At 48.0% G+C, this 26,250-nt stretch overlaps 1 protein-coding gene across 3 annotated transcripts in view; it reads left to right on the top strand.

Moving 5' to 3' along the window:
• LOC135365867 (uncharacterized) overlaps nt 1-26,250 on the top strand; it is a 107,468-nt gene that overhangs the window by 75,989 nt on the left and 5,229 nt on the right. The window contains exons 5-6 of one of the 3 annotated variants that reach the window (XR_010413974.1): nt 20,465-20,678; nt 22,911-22,969. Coding sequence is in view for 1 of the 3 variants with exons in the window: in XM_064598554.1 (XP_064454624.1) it covers nt 7,507-7,589; nt 20,465-20,678 (297 nt within the window). In the remaining 2 variants the exon portion in view is untranslated. Of the gene's footprint in view, nt 1-7,506; nt 7,590-20,464; nt 20,679-22,910; nt 22,970-26,250 lie in introns of those variants that run through there. The other 2 variants (XM_064598554.1, XR_010413973.1) reach the window with 2 other exon arrangements.

Genomic DNA, 26,250 nt, shown 5'->3' on the forward strand with positions numbered 1-26,250 from the left:
GTCAATAAACATTTAATTGACTATGGGCCCGTTGCTCTGGGCCAGGTCGCGCGAGTGAGCAGCAACTTCAGCGCCCCAAATCATGCAACACTCCGTAGTTTAGCAGACGACGCGGCACTTTCAAATACACGGTCTCGAGTTGTTCGTACTTTTCAAGAAGCACCGCTTTTTCTGTGGATTTCCTACAAGTTTTGTAGCTTCCTTTAGCAGCATACCGTTTGACACACCACGCAAAACCCGCTGATGAAACTACCTACTGTTGGGATCCGTGGCCGTTTGGGCCCGAAATGGCACTGTGCAAACTTCACTGCAACAGCCCTATAGCGCAAAGTACAAGGTGCGATTTTACGCATACTGAGATTGACTGCACCGGCATCGTTCCTCCGAGAAAGACAGAAAATTCGTCCCACAACAATAGCTGCCGACGCAGAAAAGAAGACGCGTTTCGAAGATTCCAGTACATCGTGCACATCCAAAACCGCGTCGGTTTAACCATTTTGGACCAGTATACACCGTTTTCCCCGTGGTCGCCGCCCTATTGAAACGCGACGCCGTCTAGCTGGGGGAGCACGTTGAAAACTGTTTACCGCACAACCCAGAGAGAAGGAAAGCACATGTGTCGTATGCTTCCTTACTGGTATCGCTTTCCTTCTTGCTGAAGTGTGCTGCGTGCGAAAGCGCTGGGTGTGAGACTGGCTGGAAAACGGTGTATAGAGTATAGCTATTCTAGAAAGGAGGACGAAGGGAAGGATGCACGAATTGATAAACAAATGCAATCAGAAACAGTAATATGGAGGAGAAAGATACGCCATTGGTGGATCTCAGCGATCACGCAATAGATCCGACCGTTCCGACCAATCCAAGCAATCCACCAAGTAGAAACATTGCGCGGGTGAGGGCTTCCAGAAGTTTCGACCGGGGGCACCCATTCGCTCAAACTCATGTTTCTAAGGCGCGTGGGTGTCGTATGACGGAAACAGTTTCTCGTGCACATTGCAATTGCGTTTAGCTATACTCTTGCATTTCCCTCCAATTTCCTCGAAATCTGTTAGGGCGACGGACACTACACACTGTTGGCCAACCGCGTTTGGGGATACTTCGCCATCTATGAAGAAAGACAGCATGGGGCGATCCGTGAATAACCTGTACTTCTGCAAGGAGTGCCTCGGCAAGGCAATAGCCACAGACGGACAGGTTTCTCTGCTCGTGCAGATTTTGACAATTGCGTGTTTGTAGCGTGTCTGCACTCTTGTCGCTTTCGTCATACCAGAGGAGTCCCCGTCTTGCGGGTATATGCTTTCGGACCGCACGTCATTCATCAGTGCGGAGCTCTACGCTATTCTCTTTTTCATGAAAAAGCTATTGGAGTGTCACTTTCAACCCATCTCCTGGGTGATCTCTACTGACTCTAAAGCAGCTCTACAGTGTATTGCAAGCAGGCGCCTTCGAGACTCCTTTGCGTCAATCGCTACAGACGTACTGAAACTTTACAAGCGACTACACCAACAGGGACACCGACAGTGGATCCTGGGCCGCCACGGTATACGTGGTAATGAAGACGCAGATTTAACAGCCGCCCAAGACCACCGCAGTCGACATACGATATCCATCATATTGACGAAAGGGGATAGACGATATTACCAGTCGGCAACTGCATCAGCAAGGGCCGCCCATCAATGGCCTCAAGATCATCCCGGAAGGATCCCTCCTCCAGTCAGTAGATCCCCATCCTCTCCCCCTCAAGCAATGGGATAGGGTGCTGCCACAGCTTCCAAACATCCCACTACGTCATCACCACTTATTTGCTGTTGTTGTTGTACACTCTTCGGTCTGGAGCATGTTTCGCGCTGGAGTTTTACTGTGACTGTTTCCTGTTAGGGGAGGGAGATCAGCAGTGTATGTGTTGCTCGTGTTTTTTTTTTTTTTTTGCATGTCATAAAGTTTTGCAGAATTATCTACTGTGGCGCTATGGGCCTTCTGCATTTCGTGTACAATCTCTGGAGCATGAGTCTGCATAATCTGTTTGGTGCATGTTTTGCAATTACTACTTGGAGTTACTTGCTACCAGACCATTCTAAATTCATTAAATCTGACATGCACGAATTTTGTATGTAATTCTGGAGAGGTTGCTACATTGAAGCACTGACATCAAATGCGTGGGATTTAGGGTTCGTATCTTCAAACAGGACCTATCTGGGAAAGCAGACGTCCGAGTGGACGGCATGAAGTCTCGAAACTAATGGTGAACTCGCACTCGGAAGCGCATTTATTCAGGCTCTAACAATTCAACCGCATTACAATGTACGCCAGGTATTGGAAATTCAGGACGACGCTGCATTTCATAGTACAGTTTGTTAAATATGAAGACAGTAAACTAGTTGCATTTTGGTGATTTGGGTACCTGATCTTCCTAATCAGTGTTCACGTTTGATTACGAACCACTGGGTGTATGACATCAGCTCGCTTGCTTTTGTAAGCGTTCTGTTACTAATGCGCAGTGTCAAATGCGCAACAGTGCATTTGCATCCACCCTCTTCCCTATGTAACAACAGATGGAAGGGGTGGATATGTTTATTAAGAATAAAAGAAAAAAGGGAAGGAACTGAAAGGGAAAGCATCATGAGGTAAGCAGTGCCGCTAAAATATCGTTCGTAGATCGCACGGATGAGCGTGCCGCCGGTTTGCGCTGAACGCCGATGACGATACCGCCGGTGCGCCGATTCACGCAGCCGCCGCCGGCTCAAAATGGAACCAACGCCGCCGCCGACAACAACGGCATTGGCGCACATCTCTAGCGACGGCCTTGACACGTCAGCCATGTTGGAGTTTCGATGCGACAAGTACAGGTCATCCAAAACTCGAGTCAGCTATTGCGAGTCGAAACTACTCGAGTCGAAACTATTGCGTCAGCTGCCGCAACATTGTAGCTAAACAACAACTTTATTACGGGTAGATGGCTGGGGAGTTTTGTCGCCAGGTGGCAGTACTCTACCCCATTGCCGGTGGCGATGCGGGGAATGAAATAACGAACCCCTTCGCAATAAGGATCGAAGTCCTGTGGTGTCCCGCTTGCACGAAACACTTTTCGGTACGGTCCTCAACGGTCACCTTCCTCAAGCATTTCCGTCCTGAACTGAGTAATTTATCGGATGCAGCAAAAGTGGCTTGCACGAACGCTTTGGGAGATGTCCTAATTTAAGTGGATCGTTGCGAGGAACTTCCGGCAGGCTGTTATTGGCGGAACGACCTTCAATAGATCCTCCTCGAAAAATACTGCGTCATTTCGGGTTTAGACCAACCAGCGATCGCTCTGAGCGGCCCTGTCGTCTGCTTCTGGCATCGCCCCATGGAATTTTTCAAACAAACAAGAGCGAGCAATTGTTTCATTTTCGCTCTTATACACGTATAAGACGGTGTTATTTCTACTTTTGGTAAATAAATGAAGCTCACTCAGAGTTCAGGAGACAGTCATTCCAAACTGGGAACTATCATTCAGGCTTTATTATATACATTGGTTTTATAGTGGGCTCCCTTCCGCATTTGCAATGGAAGTGAAATAAAGACATTCACACCGTCCTACATCACAATCAACCTGTACGAGGAGCATGACCTCCACCACTGGAGTTTAAAAATATATCAAGAGCAACTTCATGTAATATGGCAGTAGATGAGATAAACATAGAAGACAAACACAGCACCACAAACACCACACGACAGGCCGTCGCTTTGTGTACGTTGATGACACCACCCAATGTGATTAAAAAGTTTCCAGGAGCGAGGAACTGCAGTGTCAGCAGCACTTGTAGCGACGACGGGAGGGACTGGCTTCGTAGACTCGATGCCGGGAGCGGTGAAGGGATGTTATGAAAAGTATTCCATCCCTCTTGAATTGCTTGAAGCGCAGATGTTGAGCCAGTGAAGACCACCCAATTCCGTGGGGTAAAGTGAACGGTGTGCTGCAGAAAGAAAAGTATGGCATAGAGTTCCGCAGCTGTGCATGAGGTATGATGCCAAAGACGACGTCGTTCAACTACGCCATATCGGATGGGATGACGAATGCCGACGCGGACTGGCCATTTCGAGGTGCGCCATCGATATATGTGGCGACAGGGGTACAAAACTCCGCGTCTACGTGAGCGTAATAATGGGCTCGAAGGACTTGAGGGGGAACCTGATCTCTTAGATCCCGGAGGTCAGGAAGATGTGCGAAGGTGGGTAGCGCAGGCAGTGATGAGAAGGCGCACGGCGGTGTGACATCCTCAGGTGTGAAGCCAGGGACAGCCTGGCGTGTCCTCTGCGCTACGCGATGGAGATCACTTTCAGGACTGTATCGAATTTTGCTGAGGGGTGGGTGACGGGGGACGTGCGCACTCAAACGTAGGAAGTGTCGAGCAGTTTCAGGCCCACGGAGGACTTCCATCGGGAGTTTTCCAGCTTCAGCTAGGACTTGCCGTGTTTCAGCTATTCTTGAAACTCCAAGGCACCGACGAAGGCTCGGGAGAACAGGGTCCGAAGGGTATTTAACGATGTTGCAGAAACCTTGTGCAAGACTGAAAGACTGTAAACCACAGTCGCTCTCACCAAAGCCGCGTGAAGAGCTAGAGGGGAGCGTTGATCACAGCACCAGCCTAAGCCAGAAAGAAGTTGAATTTCAGGAAGCCATCGCTCCACTTCGATTTCAAGGTGCTTAATGTGGCGAGCCCAGCGCATACTGTCCTTGTAGCTAGAATCTTACACCTCTCTGTGTTTAGCCGGTTGATTCCTATCGGTTTGTCACACACCGAGTTATTGCTTCATGAAATTCGGCATAACATCATTGAATGGTAAATCTTGACCTACCAAACCGAACTGTTAACGTTTCACGTCAGAAAATCGAAACCCATGCGGCTGTCATATCACGGTGGAAGAGGTAATGCTCACGGTAAAGTCTCCGATCGACGTAGACGTCAGAAGTAAGAAGTGAGCCGACATGTACTCTGTATTGTAGCGATAATGCTTGCGTCATATCCAGAACAAAAAGAAAAAGAAAAAGCCAGAGTCCCATCGAGAGGTGGCGAATGCGCCTAATACCATGAATAGTTGAATATCATGAACCATGGATACCATGAACGGGGTTAAACACGGGGAAACACTGCATTCTCCTCTTTCCGGAATGACAGACAAAAGGGACGGGATTCATACAGGCGGCGTGGTTTGCGATCTATGACAAAAAAACGCTATGAACGCTTCCGTCTTCTTTGCAAGAGGGCTACCAATGCAGAACCAATCGTCATGAGATATCGTTTGAGGAGACCAATGGGAGGCCTCTCCGCATTGTTGAGCTTCATGTGAAGGGCCTAGTGACGCACGAGGCAACGGACTATGACAGAATGGCGTAAATGCAGGCTAGCTGGTGGATACATTCCATGATAGGCAAGCCTGAGCGATGGGCAAGACACGTAGACACACACACGTAGACACACTTTCGTGTTTGTGTTTGTTTACGTGTCTTGCCCATCGCTCAGGCTTGCCTATCATGCAACGGACTATGAATCGCGTTCTCTTTATTCTCTTTAATATGGGGAAAGTGTAAGACTTCTAGGGAGGATGAGTAAGAACCACGACCTACTAGATTATAACGACCATGTCACAATCAGAAAACCCTATGAGGAGCCTGTCCGCACGATCCGCCAGGGGCGCTACTGATCGGCACAACACGAGTGGACGATGGAAATTTGAATTCTGAACGCGCAGAAGCGTGTGTACGACTATCGCAGCAGTCGACACCGATAGCCCCTTTGAAAACGCGTAGAATGATGATGATAATCAACCTCAGAATGAAACATCTGTGGAACGTCCACGGCTTGTGTAGAAATACTAAGGTAAGCTGAAGTACAAAGTATTGTAGAAGTTGAGGAAGCAATAACTGGGACGATCAGAAGCGCCACCGCTACCTTCCAAAAATGCGGCGCATAGAAGGGGTGCGCCTGACATGGTCGTTATAATGTAGTAGGTCGTGGTAAGAACATTATATCTTGTTCGTCTAGGGTCATCTATCTAGTTGATCTACAATGCTATGCTGACAAAGAACACACTTTTTTTGCTCTCTCTCTCTTTCTTTCTGGAATGAGCAAACTTTACTTTTTGTTCGCCTGAGAAGATTACATGCGTTGGATATTCCGTATGCCGGCGCCGCTTGCCATGGGAGCTCACGTTACCGTCGGAGCTCACTCCGCCGCGCGTGATGAGTAAGTGACGCAGTTGTACACGGCAGGGAAGGGTAACGGTAATGGTAACGGAAACAGAAACGGCATATTACCGAAATTGGATGTGGTAACGATAACGGAAACGGAAACGCATACCACGGTCATCCATTACCGGAAACAGAAACAGAAACGAATTTATCGTCCGGTATTGAATTCACGTAATGACTATTCCTGTTGTGCGATTACATTTGAGTGACTTTTCATTTATTTGTTGTTGTTTTTTTATGACTCCATTCCCTGTAATGCTCTAAATATTACACGAAAGCATGGAAGGAAAGTGCAATATTGGATCTCGAGGGTGCATCCGTCGCTGACATCATCCCAGTCCTCATATTCCATGGCATCAACACATGACTATACTCCACCATAGCATGAGGATGACCGCCCACTATTGAGTTACTTATTTGGTACTACTCTTTTTGTTTTAATTTCACCGTTGCTGTTGCAGTATTATTTACTACTGAGAGCGTCTGCTTTTGAATTCGACATTGAATGATGGTTACGCCCATCTTGACTTGCTGGACTCCGAGTGACTGAAGACTGAACGCATGTTCCTACATTTTTTTTTTAGCAATCTTGCAAAATGTGCGCATCCCAACGACGTAAAATTACTTGTGTAGTGTGTACGCGTGACACCGAAGGCACTTGGGCGAAACAGGATGCTGACAGAGCCGGAAGGGCTGTCCTCTCGCAGCTCTGTAACAACCGTTCCATTACCGGAAACAGTAACGGAAACGTAATGGAAACGAAATTGAAGGGCCGGTATCAGAAACAGATAACGGAAACAAAAATATAGCAGTAACGAAATTAGGAACGGTAACCAAAATACGTCCGGTATCCTTCCCTGGTACACGGTGCGGCCATGCTCTATCCTTTCTGTAAGCTCTTCTATAATCCCCAATAAACCTGGATATATAACAGCATGCGCTTCATTCCTTTCATTGTTTGCGATTGTGTCTTTAGGCTTAGACTACAATATTACAATGTTATGTTATTTTCTCATCTCCGTTCCATGGTTCACTTGCCGCTCGAATACTCGCAACCCTGTTTTCTCGAGTCCATGTACGTGGTGTCACTCTACTTCGACAGTTTGATATTGTAAAAGGCAAATCCAGTGTTTGGATGACAGCTATCGTTAGCTCAACAGGTTGCATAACAGTTATAACACAGGCATGTATAGGAATGATGAAAATACTGATGCACGATAACACGCCTTCACACAGTCACAGGCGTAAACACAACTTTTTTTTTTCCCCGACAGCTGGCGCTTCCTGGTACTATGGCATATGTACAAGTCGGATCTGTTACGACTGTCACTGGAAGACCCGATAGCTCCGGGGATCCGTAAGTGACGTTCGAACGGCAGTCTGCTAACCACGCAAAACATGTAATGCACGATAAAAAATGACAAAAATAGCAACACTAAAAGCCATCTTTATGACGTACGAGCCATAGCCTCCTATATACTTCAATGCCTGCCCAATCGAAGCGGTACCCATGCGAACCGGCCGTCCACTGTTGTGGCGCCACATACACGGCGTATGATGATCATATATCGCTCGTTTTCTGGTGCGTGATGTTTCAGTTTCGCGTGTGACTGCAGCATCGTCTGCCTTCCAGCTTGTTCTGTCTGTCTGGTGGTCTGGTGTCAATCCGTACCCGCATCCACTTGCAAGCCTGTCACTATAGATATAAACTGGGAAATTTCTATGCTCTTCGTTTATTTATAGGTGTCAAGCCAAAACATCACGCCAAGCCAGCAACCGCAGCGACATGATCATCACAACCCCAAGTATACGGCGGCGCCGCCGCATAGTGCGCTGAACTAGACGCTGAACGGCCGTTCCGCCTCAACGCTTTCATGCGCAATTCAAATATGACATCCAATATCCAATCAAATAGATAGAGTGGCAGGAATTGACCCACGAGTCTTGTGTCGCTTTCAGAGTCAGAACAGCTGCCTTCCATCGAAGGTTTCATTCTTACCCTTGCATGAACGTTTGCACGCTGGTAGACAGACGTTTCAGTGTTTTTATCATTTTGCTCACTTGTGTTGATCGTACTTAACTGCCCAATCGAAGCGGAACCCATGCGAACCGGCCGTCCACTGTTGTGGCGCCACATACACGGGGTATGATGATCATATATCGCTCCGTTTTCTGGTGCGTGATGTTTCGGTTTCGCGTGTTACTGCTCCGCAAGTCGCTGTCGCGCAAGTTCCCACATTAAAAATCGAGATCTGATCAGGATTAGCAGATGATTAAAATGTATTGATGCTGATGGTATCATTTCCTTGCACATACACACAACATCCGATCTTCTCTTCCTCACGTGTTACAATGGATTTGCACCACCAGTTCGGTTCCGCCATGAAGGTGTGAATTCGTGACGAGTCCATATGTAATCAAACCATAGGGTGTTTTCCGTCTCGTGAGCCTTCCAATGTAAACAGGTGTTATTCACATGTTGCAATAGATTTGCGTCTCTACTTCGGTTTCCCATGAAGCTTTTAATTCATGGCGAGTCCAAATGTGAAAGCCGCCATCACCACCCCGCCTAGACATCACAGCGTTTTATTAATCAAGTCTTGAGTGCCTTCGCATACTTATACGACATCGTCGTAGCCAGCAAGTCCGAGACCGAACATTTCGCCCACGTACGCCAACTGCTCTCCAGACTTCAGGAGTATGGAATAATCATCAACCTCACAAAGTGTGAATTTCACGTCTTTACGCTCACCTTCCATTCATTCGTCGGGGATTCGTCCAATGCCCGCGAAGGTCACAGCCATTACTGACTTCCCTTGTTCAGACACTTAACCCTTTCCCCGCAAGTTTGTGGGACTACTAAACTTCTACCGTCGCTTCATCCCTCAATTCTCTTATCTTTTGGCTCCGTTGCATGCGCTTCTGCCAGCTCCCCACGGGAAGAAATACCTCTCTGTCCCTTTATCCTGGACAACGGCGGGTTGCATGCCTTCGACGATGCTCAACGGCGGCTCGCTAGCGCTACGCTACTTCATCAACCCGAGCCGCATGCTCCAACAACCTAGCTTGTGGACGCCACCAGCCAGGCCGTCGGTGCAGTCTTGCAACATCGTCAATATGGCGCTTGGAAACCGCTCAGCTTCTTTTCTCGGACACTGACGTGACACCAGCTGAGACCCTCTACAGCACCTTCGGCTGGGAACTACTCGCAGCCTACACGGCAGTCTGCCATTACCAGCACTTTCTCGAGGGCCGCGACTTTGTGCTGTGCGGACCACAAAACTCTAGTGTTGTGCCTTGCGGACCCCTTCGGATACGCATTCGCACCGCGAAGCTTGCCAAATGGCCTATATCTTTGAATTCACGAACGATGTCCGCTGCATCCCGGTCCGCCACAACACCGCATCCGACGTCCTGTCCTGTGCACTCATCGTCCCCATCCCCGATATTCGGCAACCGCCCCCACCGACTTTGAAGCGCTCGCGGTCTCGTAGCTGGCGGACGAGGCCCTCTGGGCTCTATACTCCGATAAACGCAGTACCCTCCACTTCGAGCTACTTCCAGTGCCTCCCGCATGCACCTCCCTCTGGTGTGACACGTCTACTGGCTCCCCACGCCTCTACGTAACACCTGCGTTCCGCCGTCCTGTCCTTTACGCCCTCCACAGCCTGGCTAACTCTGGCGTTCGAGTCTTCCGAAAGCTACTTCAGGAGCGGTACATCTGGCCTACCATGAACCGCGACGTGGCCTCGTGGGTCCGGTCTTGTCTACCCTGCCAGCGGTGCAAGATTCGCCGCCACACCCCCACCTGGCCGGTTCATGACACCCGATGCACGGTTCGACCGCGTTCACATTGATTTGGTAGGCCCACATCCACCTGCCAAAGGCAACCGCCGCTCTCTCACTTGCATAGACCGCTTCACTCGATGCCCAGAGGTCATTCCCATACAGGACATGTCTGCGGAGACCGTAGCCTCTGCTCTCCTGTCTGGTTGGATCTTCCCCTGCGGAGTTCCCTCTACCATCACCACCGACAGGGGCCGTGAGTGCGACTCGCACCTCTTCCGTAGCCTCTGCTACTTACTGGGAGTCGCTCACATATGGACCACGGCCTTCCACCCTCAAGCAAATGGCATTACCAAGATCCTCCGCCGGGTCGATCGGTTGCCCTCGGTCTCCGAGCCGCATCGGGCCGAGCCGAGTCGGTCGTGTCGTGTCGAGGGGCGGATTACTGGCCACTTGTCGGCGCGTAGAGCAGCGTCGTCGCCATAGCAAAGCGTTCTGCACGTGACCCGCTTCGTCGTGAGAAGGAAGAAGGGACCTTACTCGCAGCCTGCCACCATAGCCGGGTGTGTGGCGTTCGTAGTCATTGTGCGAGGAGGTCAGCCAACGCAAAACGTTGCGATGTTCGTCGTTGAAAATGGTTGTGTGCGCGTTTCTAGAGGACCAAGGAGCCGCTTCAGTGGAGTCAACGAGGACATTTCGTGCTCACAAGGATGTCTTCACGTCGTTGTCGGAAGAGCCGTTTGTTTCTTTCTTCCGACTGCCCAAAGCTTCGTGTACACACATATAGGATGTATATGGAAACATCGACATGACATCGAGTGTTTCCCATGTAGGAAATGTTATGCACCTGCATTATCTGAGTTAGTGTGTTTGTAACACAACATTGTGAAATGAACGTCTCGCACAGACATGACGTTTCTTTATTTACGAAATATTTGGACACTGCAATAAAAAAAACACAAGCAATACTTGCGCTATTCATTGTATGCCTTTTCTGCAGAAGCTTGTACGCATAATATTGTGATATTGGAGCCCGTGCCTGCGGAAATGAGCCAGCACATACTTTATTGCCCGTACTGTTAGTAACTCTTTCATTGGGCGCACTTGGCATAGGCGATCAATGCTTCCTGCAATCCGCCACCGTTGTTCCCTCGTTCTTCAAGGAGTTGGTGCGATATTGATGGTGGCCTCCTCCTCCGTCGACATCTGCCTCCGCTCCGCACATTTTGAGCTTGGCTGCTTGTTGTAGCCGGTAACTCTCTGGAAGCCTCAGCAGGCTGTGTCGTCCTGAGCTGTTACCCGAATCACTGCTTAGTTTAGTTGTACAACTAAAAAGGAGGAAGAGATCACTCGACAAGCTCAGCAAGCACAACGTAGGTCCGCCAAACAACTTTATCCTCCTCAGTATAGCAATCTTGCACGCGGCGTACAGTGCACAGATCACCGTCCTCGTCTTCTACGAATGTGATGTTAAAATAAAATACGAAATTAATTCTCAACACATGTATAGAGTGAAATGAAAAAGAGACAGCTCCGAGCGCCGAAGGATTCCCTTCGAGCCGGCGATGGCAGCAGACGATACCGCACTGCATTCGCATTGGCTGATTCGTGTCTTACGTGCTCATCTAGCGAAGTATGTGCAAGGAGGATTCTTTCCACGCGGTAACAAAATTTATATTTGTGAGAGGTAAATACAAAGTAAGTTAATGTCGTCAAATTTAGGCTTTTTGCTTGACAGACTTGCGTGTGCCACCGAGAATAGCGTCATTGCTCCTCGCGCCGACGAGGCTCGCCTACCAAGCGGACCACGGTGGCCTTACTGACCACTTCAGATCGTGCGTCGGCAGCGCGCGCTTGCCCGACGGTGGGCGTTGCCACACTCTTAAAAATGAACTTCACCGCATAGCACGCTCCTAGCCAATCATAACCTCGAATGATGTCGTTATCTGCCCGTATTTGTTGAAAAGGGGAGGCGTACGCCTTTTTTGTGACAATTATGAACAGCATAAGTGTCACAAAAAAGGCGTACGCCTCCCCTTTTCAACAAATACGGGCAGATAACGATATCATTCGAGATTATGGTTGGCTAGGAGCGTGCTATGCGGTGAAGTTCATTTTTAAGAGTTGAGCAAAGGCACGACTGACGCCCCGGAGGAAGTGTGCGTCCTGGGCCGACTTCTAGGGGAACTGTGCCGACATATGTCTGAAAGCGTCTGGGGAAAACCCAGGCTTACCACCACCACCATTTTTAAGAGTGCAGTTTAGGCGTACCGATGCAATGGTCAGTAATCCGCCCCAGGACCCCCGCTGCTCCCCGGCCGAACTTGTCTATGCCACCAACTTGCGACTTCTTGGCACATCCTTTACCCCGCCACCTCTCTACACAGTCCCAAACCGGCGTCGATCGTCTTCCGCGTCGCGTCTGCCAAAATTCTACGCTACGCACGTATTCTTGCGCCGGGATGCTGTGCGGGCACCTCTGCAGGCGCCTTGTGACGGACCGTTCATGGTCCTCGCTTGGTTCCAGCTTCTTCGCGGCCCCGACACCGTGGCCAGTGATCGCCTCATGCCTGCGCTCCCGAATTTCGAGGCTCCCGCTGGTTCCTCTCTGATTCAGTCAGCTCCTCCTGCAGCCATACCGACACCTCAACGACCTTAGCCTCCGGCACTCCCTTGGAACCTGCGACGAATCAATTGGTACCCGTCCACCTGTCACATTGCTCAATGAAGGCCCTCCCCAGGCTGCAACCAAGTCGTGTGAACACCCTCCCTTTCCTTTCTCTCGGCGGAGGGGGAACCATGTAGCGCACCGCGGAGAAAGGTGCGTAAATTAGTATTAGGTACGAAACACCAACAAAAATCTCAAAATTCGCGGCAGCAGTGACGACTGCAATATCCCCATCGTCGGCCCTTGGGGCACCACGCCCCTCTCCAGGGCGGCCTTACGTCATGAAGCTGGCTTTTTTGAGGCGAAGGCATAAAGAACTCATTATGACCCCAGCAGCGCTCTCGGACATTACCACCATCACGATCACGTTCATCATCGCCATCGCCGATCCGATCATTCCCGTCATCTTTCATCGTCATCACTCATCATTGTCACTACTCATATTAGACCCCCTAGCTATGGGGTAGCGTTCCACTCCTGGAGCGGAAAACCTCCCGCCTTCATCATCCGAATATATATGTTGTTGTTGTTGCAATATCCCACTGCTTGTTTGAAGTTGTGTATACAATGGGAACTTGTAGACGTGGACCGACTGGAAAAGCGCCACCAAAGCCAAGGCAGCTCGCAATCTCGCACCACACGCGGGGGACGGGAGGAGGTCCTCCCTCCGAAAGAATCGCTTTCTGAGCTGGAGGAGCGGCTCGCCTCTGTGATAGGGCAAGTGGCGGCGACCGGGATGCAGGAGACTCGGAATACGGGCACTGCCGGCCTCGGAGTCCGCATCACCGGTCATTTATATGGCACCGCCCGAGGCCGCTTCTGCCTCACAGAGCGATGAAGGCAGTTCGACGTGTACATTGGTTCCGACCGCATTGGCCTCGATAGCAGCCACGCGAAGTAACTTGCAGCCATCTCTGTTGAATGCTCTGGCTAATCCACAGGCCAAACAACTTCCGAGCAGTCGCTCGTGTACCGACACTCAGCCGATAGCGTCGTTCACAAGCGACACGTTTAGAAGGCATGGAAATACCAAATGCTCGGTGCCGTCGTTACGTGACATCACGCATCACGTGGTATCGGTTGCAAACAACTCGCTAGCTCGTGCGGTGCACCTCGCGATTCAAGCACGCCGCGCCGTCGGACTATCAAAAGTTGCATGTGTCGTTTGCGCAATATCGATCGAGAGCTAGCGATCCTCTCCTACCGACAGTGTCGGTCACGCGCAATCGGTAGCTCGGAATAGGGTCCCATCTTCGTTGTAGAGCTGAGTCGTCTCCGTTCTTGCAGTACAGAAGGATGCAAACTTCTGCGGGAGAAAGAACAAAATATGCTAGCAAGGACGTCATCACTAACTAACAGCAACAACAAGGACTCGGTGCGCAGCAGACCACCATACTTTTGACCACAGCAACACTCACGAGGAGCACAGAACGATATGCCTGATATGCATCACTGACTCGTGATGCTTTTTCTCCTGTACAAAGTCACGCATCTTGACTGCGATGCGTGACAAAGTCACGCATCGCAGAACATCACCACATAGCACGCTCCTAGCCAACCACCATTCCGAATGATATCATTCTGTGCATTGATTCGTTGAAAATGAGAGGAGGTGCCTATCTGGGACAGATTATCTTGTCCCAGATTGGCGCCTCCCCCTGTTTTGAACAAATCATGACACAGAATGATATCATTCGGTATGATGGTTGGCTAGGAGCGCGCAATGTGGTGAAGTTCTGTTTTAACAGTGTAAGACAGAACGGAGTGGGACTCGTCTAAGCACATCCGCAATGAGTACTGCCACGCGAGAAAAAGTACGCAACAAAGGAAAGTAAGCACACAGAAAGCATTGGTCAGTATAGAGTAGAAGATACGCTTGAAACTCAAAGAAAATACACTTGAACAAAGTGGAAAACACATACTTGCCAGCATCAAAGTGTTTCCACGTGCAACGTACAGGCAGAAAAAAACAGTCCTCATCGTAAGCCCGCTCGAAATAAAATCCACCAGAATCGGAGGACACCGCCAACGAATGTGGAGTAACACGTCCGTACCCGCGAGGGGCAGAGAGAATTAATCCTCGCGCCTCTTTACTGATTGTTCATGACGTCACCCTATGGAGGCTGCACTTTCTCCCGCCAACTGCTGCTAACAGAATCAACGCGCGCCGTTCACCAGAAGTACCGCGTCCCTACCACAAAGGGCAAACAGAGAATTGAATACTGGCGCCTTCTTGCGGGCCTCACTTATTGGTCGTGACGTGATCCCACCTAGGCTACGCTTTTTACACGGTCAACGCAACTGCTACGGACAGAATCAACGCACGCCATCCACCAGTGAGGAGTAACACATTCTTACCCGCTAGAGGCCAAGGAGAGAACGGAATTCAAAAAAAAAAAGAAACACGCAGCACCTCAGTTATGCGTTGGCTAGACATCCAAGGGGCGTTGTGCTTTTGTGCAGCAGTTATAAAACAGAAGGGGATTCATTTCTTTTAATTTTTATTTGCTTTCACCCAAAACATTTTGCGAGAATACTACAAAGACGGGTAAATGAAAACAGCATTCGCTACACACTGGAGATATCAACTACCGAACCAGTTTGCATATATTCCTGATCATGCTACCCTTCGCTAAGTAGGTGAGTGACTGATGAATCAAATTAAAAATTATAATTACAACATTATTGACCGCAAGCTTCAGTACCCGAAAGAGGGCTGCGTAAAAGTTTTCTGGGTAAAACTCCTAAGATTATCGTATTACGTTATGCAATAATTTACTGAAGGTAGAAAATTGTGTGTTTCTCAACGTACGTTTCATCATGCTTGACACATTGCTATTCGAACAGAAGTGCGAGTAATTTTTCACTGCTCACTGTGACGAGAGCCCTGGGTTTTCGCTTCCGCTTAGCAGAAGAAATCTGTGGCGCTTGGGGTTGCTCAATAGTGTTCTAGAAGGAGAAATGGGTTTGTTTGTTTGTCACCTGATAATTGCTGTTGAGTGTTTGCCATGCTTTATTGTAGTCACTTTTCTAGGGCACAATGTTCTTGATGAAGTAAGCTGTGTTTTCCATTACATCACTTGGTTGTGTGCTGCCGTTCGTAGTCACATCATTATCACGAAGCTCGATGAGCAGAGCATGGAATGGCGGGTGGTTTTGTTTTTGCCATTTCCGGTTCCCATTGGTTTGGAGACCAGCATGAAAATGGCAGCTAACTGTGTGTATACATCCTTGGATTACTGTTGCCTTCGCAAATGGGTACCTACATTCTTTACAATGCGTAACGATGTTCTGATTTCGCTGGCGAAACATACAAATGCCACTTCAACACGTCATAGGCGGTAAACATGTTCATCCGTGTCGGTGGAAAGCAAGGGCTTGGTGGTGTCGCAGGTAATCACACAGATAAAATATGAGTCACGTTTGATATGACGACGTTTACCTTGTAGCACCGATAGCACTACTGACTACTGAGTTTTGCACGCATCCAAGAGGTTCGTACGTACTCAATGCAATGACACGGCTTTTCTTATTCCTTCGCTTGGTGGCAGTAGTATGATTACAAGTCCTATAGCCAATAACTTTTTCTAATCCAAGAGCAGCCAATTCTAATCAAATTCTAAGTCAATTCTAAGCCAAAATGCAGTTGTAATGCAACACAAGCCAATTCTAAGCCAATTGATTGGCCGCCGTTAGGTCCGCCTGCTTCATGTTGATTGGCCCATGCTAAGCCTACTGATCGCTGATTGGTTGACCATAGCTCAGCCCCTTTATCCTCGTTAGTTGGCTTGACTCCCCCAATGCACGTTGATTGATGCATGATACGCCGGCTGATTGGTGAGGATAGCTCCGCCACTTTATGCTAATTAGCTGGCTCTGCCTCGCTTCACGCTGATTAGTCCATTATAAGCCTACTGATCCTGATTGGTCCTCCTGTTCACATTTTCCAGACTTGTAAGCCCCATGATTGGTTGAACCCAGCTCTGTCCCCTTTCTAGGCCTACCGATTGACCCTTCATGTTGAGTGGCCTGTTCTAGGTCTACCTATCGCTAATTGGCTGCTCCTGATTCCAAACGCGCTGATTAGCTGACTCTATTCTAAGCCTACTGAACATAACCTTTACTAGCACTTATGCACATAGACCTGACGTAGACCCCACCCGGTTAATTTACTCCGTTCTAAAAACGTACAGCCAATCTGTGGGAGGAAATCGTATCACACTTTTCTTTTGCGCATTTCGTAGATTACGCAATCAGAGGACACAATTTCCATTCTCACGCGTTCCGACAGACACAGGAGTAGACTCACCGTCTCCTCATTGAAGGCTACTCAAATATCCACATATGAAATTTATTTCAAAGCATTCTTTTGGAAGACTGCATTATTTGAGATTGTATAGAAATTTGTTTCGAACATCGTGCCCGAGGCAAAGCATCTGGCAACAGTGTCCTTGGTGTAGGCACGCAGGAATGGTGACTGACGAAATTTTAGAACTTTTCGTCAAAGAAAAGGATTTTCGTCACCCTCATGCCCAATCTACACTGGAGTGCGAGCAGCGCATAACGAACGACGTGACGACGTGCTAGACCTTGACGTTGCACGTGAGGAGCAGGTTTTTGCTGTCTGCTGCTTTGCTGATACATTAATTCTTTGAGGAGCCCTCACTGGAATGGCTAGAGCCAGAGAAATTGAATGCCAGAGAAACACAATGAAGCAATTCCAATATGCGTGCGTGGCAGCACAGTTGTCGGAAGTGCTCTATTACGTCAGCATGTAATAGGGCACCCATTTTCAAGTACAGTCCATTATAATCCTTTAGATTCGGGCATCTAAAATGTTCAAATGTGTCCAGTGCATACTGGTAGTGTTCGTCGCTTATCTCCTCCCCCGTCAGATCGTTTTGGAAGACGTTTTTTGTTGGCAGAGTCAATTCGTACTTCATTGTACCTCTGAAGAGGAAAGTGCCAATTTCAAACAAACAAATTCTTTCCATGGAACTGGCCACGATGGAGGGAGATCACATCCACCCAAGAATGTGAAATTCCCGCAGCAGTCCAGCAAAATCGTAGGCCAGATTGTGCACCATGATCGGTAATTTTTCCCTCGTCGTGCATGCGGCGTTACAGAGGTTCCACAGCGTTGCGATGTAATTTGTCACGCCTGGAGTACAATGCTTGGAATGCTCGTGATGCTGGACACGAGGCAGATCTTGCATGAACTTCCATTTACAGTACGCGCAATGAGTGGTGTCTCTGTGCTCGGCCCGTTGCTCATCATTCAGCACCAATGCGGCGGGCCAGGCGTTCAGGACAATCATTTCGTCCCAAATTTCTATCAAAGCTTCCAAGCACAGCCTTGTGGAATCTTCACCGTGGTGCGTCCTTATGTGCATCACCTTTGAGTCATATGTGCGCACGAGCACAGCACAGAAGCAAGAGGTGATGTTACGATGCATGCCAAAACCGCAAGCCGCGAGTACGCTCTCCGTGCCCAATTTGATGACGTAGTTGTGTTGCTGCATGTACTGTATTTTATTAAATTCCACAAATTTTTTCCAGTTCGCAAAATTCCAATATAATTTCATTTATGTCCGCGCAGAGGCAACGATGTTTTGCATGCTCTTTTCCTAGTTAAAGGAGCGTCTGCAACGTTCGCATACGAAACACTTGTTTTTTCTTGTCGGTAACCGCTCAAGAGAATTGATTCTGAAAAATGTTCATATTGAGGCACCCGCTGACAAAGGCCGTTCGCTCTCTGAGCGTCTAGGAGCTGCTCTCTGCTCACGACCGTGCTCCAAGACAAAGGTACGTCCAGTGGCACTTGTGCTGCTGCCAGTAGTTGAGAAGGCGCCTCGGTGCCTCCCTCTCCCCCCTCCGGTAGAGGCGCACGGGAAAGCGCGTCTGCCACCACGTTCATCGAGCCTCGCCTGTACTCCACACTGTAAAAAATTTCACCGTAAAAAACGAGCAAATGCAAGGACCTTGAAGACCAATGCACCTTGAAGATGGTGTAAGACGATCTATCCTGAAAGTGCTTTTTAAAATCAGCTCTAACACCATGCTGACCACAAATTGCTTTTAAATTATGCAACGGGGTCACTTTAGTTCTTCCCAAATCCATTGGGGTTTTTTAGCGTGACTCGAAACGTGACAATAACGAATGGAGTACGAACGGTTCTGAACAACCCGGCTTTGAGCAGCATATCCATTGTCTTAAACAAGTCAACCACCATCAAAGGGCAACGAGGCTTCTTCACCGCATTATCTAATAATGATTTCACCAGCTCCCTCGTTTTTTGTACTAACTTAGAGTGACAACTTCTTGACAAAGAAGAGGCCTATGCTTCGCTTTCCTGTATTTCCACAACGGCCTTTCTTCAGTGCGTAATGTCAAATAAAAAAATTAACTTTCCTTGGCTAGCAATTCTGTTGTGAAACTCAGCTCAGGTGCACTCGAAAAAAACTTTTTGCTGCAAAGTGTCCCGCAGGGCCTTGCTATTACGCACAGTGATAGTGTCGTCAACATTGGGACCCATGCAGCAGAACCCTCCGAAGAAATGTACGCACTGAATTATCCAAGAACGTTCAAATAAAGTTCAGCCAATAAGGCGACTCAATTTACACACCATTGCTCTGAGTATAAAAAAACATCATCAATGAAAGTCACGGTTGATTGCAAATATAAGTTCAGCAATAATTCACCTACAGCGAGTACCAAATTAGACTGAAACTAAACTAAATTCCTCCACAGAAACCCGCGCACACGACGTAAGAGCAAAGACTCGTTTAACGAAGAACGCAAGTTATTCACATTAAGTGAAATGACGAACGCATTCCTGCCGTGAAAGGGTAACATCATCTAAAGGAACTGCTGAGATCTGCGGCAGAGGGCGGCAGAGCGCGATTTTGAAGTAAAGTACGACGGTAGTTTTTGCCATGTATTGTTTTCATTCTAAACAATCCTGAGGGGCATATCTGGTTTGTGGTCCTCCAAGAGGAATTTGCTAGAAAAAGTACACGACACTGCGTCCCGAATTACTTTCAGTTTCCATTTTTCCGTTGTTTCCGAGAAAACCTGTTCCAAAAAATTTTCCATTTCGTTGTCATATACAACACATTACGCTTCAGGTGTTTAAGGTAGAATAGAAAGGAACAAGGATACCATTTTCCCAGAAAAGCGCAGTTGGTAAGGACTCCAAAGAAACTTGTCCATTCGGGTTTTGGCGGGGTAATGTAACTTTGCTTCTTTTTGTGAATAAATCATTGCTGGTGTCGTCCTTCCTGAGGCCCAATCGCCCAATCGCAAGATCAGGCTGATGTTTCTTCATGACTGATCGCGTGAACAGTCATTGGTAGATATGCGGTCCATGCAGCAACACTTGTCCTGAGCCAATAGAAAAGATTAATACTGTAGTTTAAACTTGTTGCACTTGCCTTGCATGCTTTGATGGAAAATGTCGCATAATCATATTACCTGAGGACAAGAAGTAACGATACTCTAAAGTTTAAGGCTGAGCACAAAGAGGGATGACACAACCACACTACAGAAAGTTTGTGTTGAGTGTTCGTGTCGTCCCTCTGTTTGCCCAGGCTCAGGCTTTTACATAATGGAGTTCCTCCACCATCTTGCCTCCATATACGCCATCTTGTCTCTAAAGTTTAGTTTCACGGAACAACACGTACATCAACGCAGGCTCATAAGAATGAGTTACTTCGCACGGGTGCCGCTGTAGAAAACTGTTGTGCGCGTTTGCGTCACATTGAAACGTCACTCGCAGGGCCAGTGTCAAATTGTCGAACCCGAACTTCGAGAGGACGCTGTATCTGGGCTTCCCACCACAAGGACAGTTCAACATCACCGTCAGGATACTGGCCACTTCTGCGGTATTGGACGCCAGCTTCGTGAAGAGACCCAGTGTACTAGAGAGTAGCGACTCAATGAAGGAGACAGATATCTATTTTCTCAACGTGGAAATTCTGAATATGATACATGTAAGCATGAAGACTTTCTCTCAAGCAGGAACCGCTCACCAAGTAGCCTTTCAGGAGCACACTAATTTCACTGTGCGCTGTCTTGAAAAGCGGTACGAATTCAGGGGCTATTCCCTTGCATGACGTAATCAGGACTGCATGACGTAATGATGAAAATTACTGAAAATGTGCCTGCTCCGAACAGGGCACAGCCCGCTCTCCATTTCGAGTATTGACATCCAACACCATGTTTTCATGTACTAGTACCCTGAATGACTGGTTTCTACAGCCCTGTTCGACATCACGTGCAAGCCACACCCTACGGCCCTTCCTGTTAGCTGCAGTGGCTAGCCGTAGTACCTTGACGTCATGGTGTGCTGGAATTCAGCAGCATTCTGTGACACTAAGATATCATGTCTCCGTGTGTGTTTAGTGCAGAGAGTCGAACCGAAACGGTATATCGGTTCGGTTCGGGTTTGGGTTCCACGATAACGGTTCACTTCCGGTTCAGCTGCGGATAGCAACTATACTGGTTAGAAACGTTTCATTATTCTTCCCTTTTTTCGGTTCAGGGGCCACGGGTGGGAATGAAGCACAACAGGCAGGCTAAAGCACACTTCCTTTTGTGTGGTACAGTGTTTGAAGTGGACAGGAAGGCGTCAATGGTCGTTCAGGAATTTGAAAGAGTTTGTGCGATATGACAGACCAGATTAGCAGTGGTTATGATAGAAGCATAACCATGAATTACCGCAGCACGAAGCTCATGTCGGAGTGGTTAACTAACCTACCGGTTTGCTCGCAGGATCTTTGCAGGATCATAACAGTCAACCGAGCCTGCTACCTTGGCCTAAATCACTGATATTATTCATTATACTACTTAGTAGATGCGAATACACGTTAATCAGCAAACGACGCTTCATGGTAGTTTGATTGGAATGGTGCGGTTCTGAGCCCTGGGATCTTTGTGTAAAAGGCACGTTATCGTATCATCACTGACCGTGGCCGTGCTACCATGTCGCCATTAGGGTGAAGTGTCTGTGGAACAAAGACCGCGAGCACGGGCAAGAGCAAGTGCGAACAGAGAGTTCGATCAGGAGTACGCAGGCAGGCAACTTTTGTGCAGATGGCGTCAGAAGGTCACGTAACACGTGATTCCTCCCGTCAGGGTGAAGCTAAGTCACCACTGAGAGCCCAGTGCAAAGCCGGTGAAGTATACTAGGAAAAAAATAGCCGGGGCTGTTTGGCTGCACGTATAGCATATATTTGTAAGTCAAACGTCGCCATGCCAATACTGGACAGCTGTTTCGGCCTTCCTGGGCCTCATCAGCCGTTCACAGACAGGCAACGTTTGACTAAATGGCGTCAGAGGGTCACGTAACACGTGATTTCTCCCGTCAGGATAAGGTAACTCACCACTGAAAGCCCAGTGCAAAGTCAGTGAAGTGTACTAGGGAAAAAAAATAGCCAGAGCTCTTTAGCTGCACGTGTAGCATATGTTTGTAACTCAAACGTCGCCATGCTAGTACTGGACACCTGTTTCGGCCTTCTTGGGCCTCATCAGCAGTACGCAGGCAGGCAGCGTTTGAGGGGGGGGTGATGTAGAGGGAAGGGGCGGTCAGCCTGCTCTAAAGTGGCGGCTCGGTGCACACAGGGGAGGGAGAAGTGGGGAGGGTGAAAGAGGGAGGGGAAAGATGATGGTGGCACAGGAGAGGGAGGGGTGTGCTAACCCTCTTGCTCTGGGATTAGGGTAGTCCAAGAGGACTACCCACCACAGAAAACATGTGAGCATCCCTCAGTAGTCTTCATTAGGATGCTCCCTGTACCACGGTAACCGCCAGGATTATTGGCGAAGACGTGGACAACAGATTTTAGGGAAGTTTGAAACACTAGTTCATTTAATGGGCAGAAATTAAAAGTTGAATGAAAAAAGGTGTCGACGTTTCGACAGTGGCATTGCCTTCGTCAGGACGAAAGATGCGCAGGGGGTTACAGTTTGCTTAAATAGCTTTGGTATGTGACGTCATCATCGTACAAGGCACGCCACAGGCGGTTGTCGGTGAGTCAGGTACGAGAATATTCCCGTACCTGGCTCACCGACAACCGCCTGTGGCCTGCCTTCTACCGATGATGACGTCACATACCAAACCTATTTAAGCAATCTGTAACCCCCTGCGCATCTTTTGTCCTGACGACGAGGACAGTGCGACTACCTAATTCTCTCAGAATACATACACTCTTTTGTATGTCTTTCAGACTCCCCGGTTGGTCACCCCAGGAAATCATTGCCCTCCGGCGAAGAATATGACTGTCTGTGATTCATTGTACCCTTTTACCTTTGTTTGACAAAGCACGTGTGCTGCCCTCTTCCCTTGTACATATTCCCCTCTTATTCTTTGGAATTGTCTTGCGTCACCATAATATCCCATTCCTGTTGAAGACAGCGCTGCAGTCGAAACGTCGAATACCCCCTCTTGGTTTTTAATAAAGTTCCCCTTTTATTCCCTGGCCTGTAGAAGCACCGTCTCCACTTCTTATCTTTATTGAATACCTTTATTTGTCGTGGTCAACCGCATTCGTTTATTTCAACTTATATATATAGATACTCATGGAACGATGCGACAGCACCAGAGGACACGTGTTTCGCCGTGTTTGCGGCTCGTCAGCTCTGGGTAGCTACGCATCGTTCGGAATTGGCAAACCAGGGGTCGCTCAGCGAGCGATATACACCTGGGAGGGTGACTGAGCACTCCTCAATGCCACAGTGCAAGCCAGTGAATTATAATGAGGGCGAAAAAGCCATTACAGAAACAAGAAAATGACACTAGACGTGTTTGATATTCAAAATTACACATTAAGATGGCTTCTATGGCTGCACGCAGAGAAACAGATACTCATGGAACGATGCGACAGCACCAGATGACACGTGTTTCGCCGCTTTTTCCCCCTCATTATAATTCACTGGCTTGCACTGTGGCATTGAGGAGTGCTCAGTCACCCTCCCAGGTGTATATCGCTCGCTGAGCGACCCCTGGTTTGCCAATTCCGAACGATGCGCAGCTACCCAGAGCTGACGAGCCGCAAACACGGCGAAGCATGTGTCCTCTGGTGCTGTCTCATCGTTCCATGAGTATCTGTTTCTCTGCGTGCAGCCATAGAAGCCATCTTAATCTGTAATTTTGAATTTCAAACACGTCTAGTGTCATTTACTTGTTTCTTTAATGGCTTTTCCCCCTCATTATATATATATATATATATAGGTATTCAATAAAGATCAGAAGTGGAGACGGTGCTTCTACAGGATAAGGAATAAAAGGGGGACTTTATTAAAAACTAAGAGGGGGTATTCGACGTTTCGACAGCTGCGCTGTCTTCAACAGGAATGGGATACTATGGTGACGCAAGACAATTGCAAAGAATGAGAGGGGAATATGTACAAGGAGAGAGGGCAGCACACGTGCTTTGTCAAACAAAGGTAAAGGGGTACAATGAATCATAGGCAGCCATGTTCTTCGCCGGAGGGCAATGATTTCCTGGGGTGACCAACCGGGGAGTCTGAAAGAGATACAAAAGAGTGTATGGTATTCTGAGAGAATTAGGAATTTAGGTTGCGAACTGTTGAGAGGACGCCGGGGTCCTCGTTAATCTGGCTTTTAAATTTGTAGATCAGGAACGATTCTCTTTGTTCTCTAAGGCGTTGGGATGGAAAACCCGATTGCAGAACGAAAATGGCTATGTCGTTAATTGAGTGGCCGGGTTTACTAAAATGTCCAGACACTGGCAGATTAGGTTTCTTTGATACGTCGGACCTGTGGTTGTTGAATCGGATTCGGAAGGATGTAGCTGTTTGACCGATATATTGGGCCATGCACTCATTACATTGAAGGAGATACAGGACGTTAGAAGAGTTGCAGTTAAATAAACCATTAATTTTTGTGCGATAGTTAGAATTTGTGCTTTCTACTCTGGTAGCAGTTTGCATTAATTTACAGATCTGGCATCTGCGTCCGTTGCATGGTTGACAACCGTTGTGTTCCGAGGACTTGTCTAACTTGGCGTTCACAAGTCTGTCTTGGATGTTCCTTGCTCGACGACAAGTAACGCGGGGTGGTTCCGGAAACACCTGACTCATACGATCAGATTGGGTGAGGATTGCATAGTGTCGTTTAAGTATGCGGTTTACGTCCGGGGCATAACCGTTGAAGCTAATAGTGAGGTTTACCGAATAATTCTTATCGGCTCGGGGCTGTGTTTGGAATAGGTTCTCTCGATCGGTTGATCTAGCTCTGGCTATGGCATCTTTTACGACCTGATTAGGATATTTTCTATCTGCGAAAGTTTCTTCAAGGCTCTCAGGATGATTGTCTAGTTCATCATCGTCAGAACATATTCTCCGGTAACGCAGCGCTTGACTATAAGGGATAGCTAGCTTAGTGTGCCTGGGGTGGCAACTCTGGAACGATAGATATTGTTGGGAGTCGGTAGGCGTGCGATACAGACTGGTGGTTATGATTCCATTATGTAGTTTAACTTCCACATCCAGAAGATTAACAGCTGAGGAGGAGTAATTGAATGTAAATTCAATACTGGGATGTACTTGGTTAAAGTCGTTAACAAACAACTGAAGGTCGCATTCGGAGTGGGGCCAAATAATGAATATATCATCTAGGAATCGCTTATATAGGAGTGGCTTCAGTGCACAATTTCTGAGGAACGGTTCTTCCAAGGATGCCATAAAGATATTTGCATAGTTAGGGGCCATTTTTGTTCCCATTGCTGTACCATTAACCTGTTTGTCGTCGAATTCAAAGTTATTGCATGTTAGGATCAGATTCAGGAGTTCCGTGAGGACAGACGTATCATAACCCTGATCGGGTTGATTCTTAAATGCACGCTCTGCTGCTGCTATTCCATCTGAGTGAGGAATGTTAGTATACAGGGAAGTGACATCTAGGGTTGCTAACAGACAGTTAGGGGGAACGTTTATTTTACGTATATCTTGAAGGAAATGGTTGGTATCCTTAACGTATGAGTCGAATATAGATGGGATGGGCTTGAGGAGATGATCCACGAATGATGAAAGATTCTCAGTGGCTGTACCATTACAGGAAACAATCGGTCTTCCGGGGTTACCCGGCTTATGTATCTTGGGGAGCATGTAAAATCTACCAGGCCTAGGGTCCTTTGGGAGTAAGTACTGGTACAAGCTCTCGTCAATCTTTTTAGCGTTTTTTAATCTTGTTAGGACTTTGGTTACATTGGCACTAATTTCGGGGGTAGGGTCAGTTTCGAGAGGTCTGTAAAATTCCGCGCACTGAAGTTGGTGGAGGCCTTCTGTAACGTATGATTGTTTATCCATTACAACTATCGCTCCTCCTTTATCTGCTCTCTTAATTACGATATCCTTGTCGTTCTCTAATGCCGACAAGCTTCCTTGCTCCTGCTTAGTGAGGTTATACCTGAGTTTGCGTTTGGCGCTGTCCTGATACGCACGGAAGATATCCTTCTGAACTGCTTTAATGTACAAATCAAGGGTTTTATCTCGGTTAGGTTCTGGAGTGAACTCTGACTTTATACGAAACGGATTACTGTTCGA

This window comes from Ornithodoros turicata, chromosome 8 (genome assembly GCF_037126465.1).
Source record: "Ornithodoros turicata isolate Travis chromosome 8, ASM3712646v1, whole genome shotgun sequence".
Taxonomy (NCBI): domain Eukaryota; kingdom Metazoa; phylum Arthropoda; class Arachnida; order Ixodida; family Argasidae; genus Ornithodoros; species Ornithodoros turicata.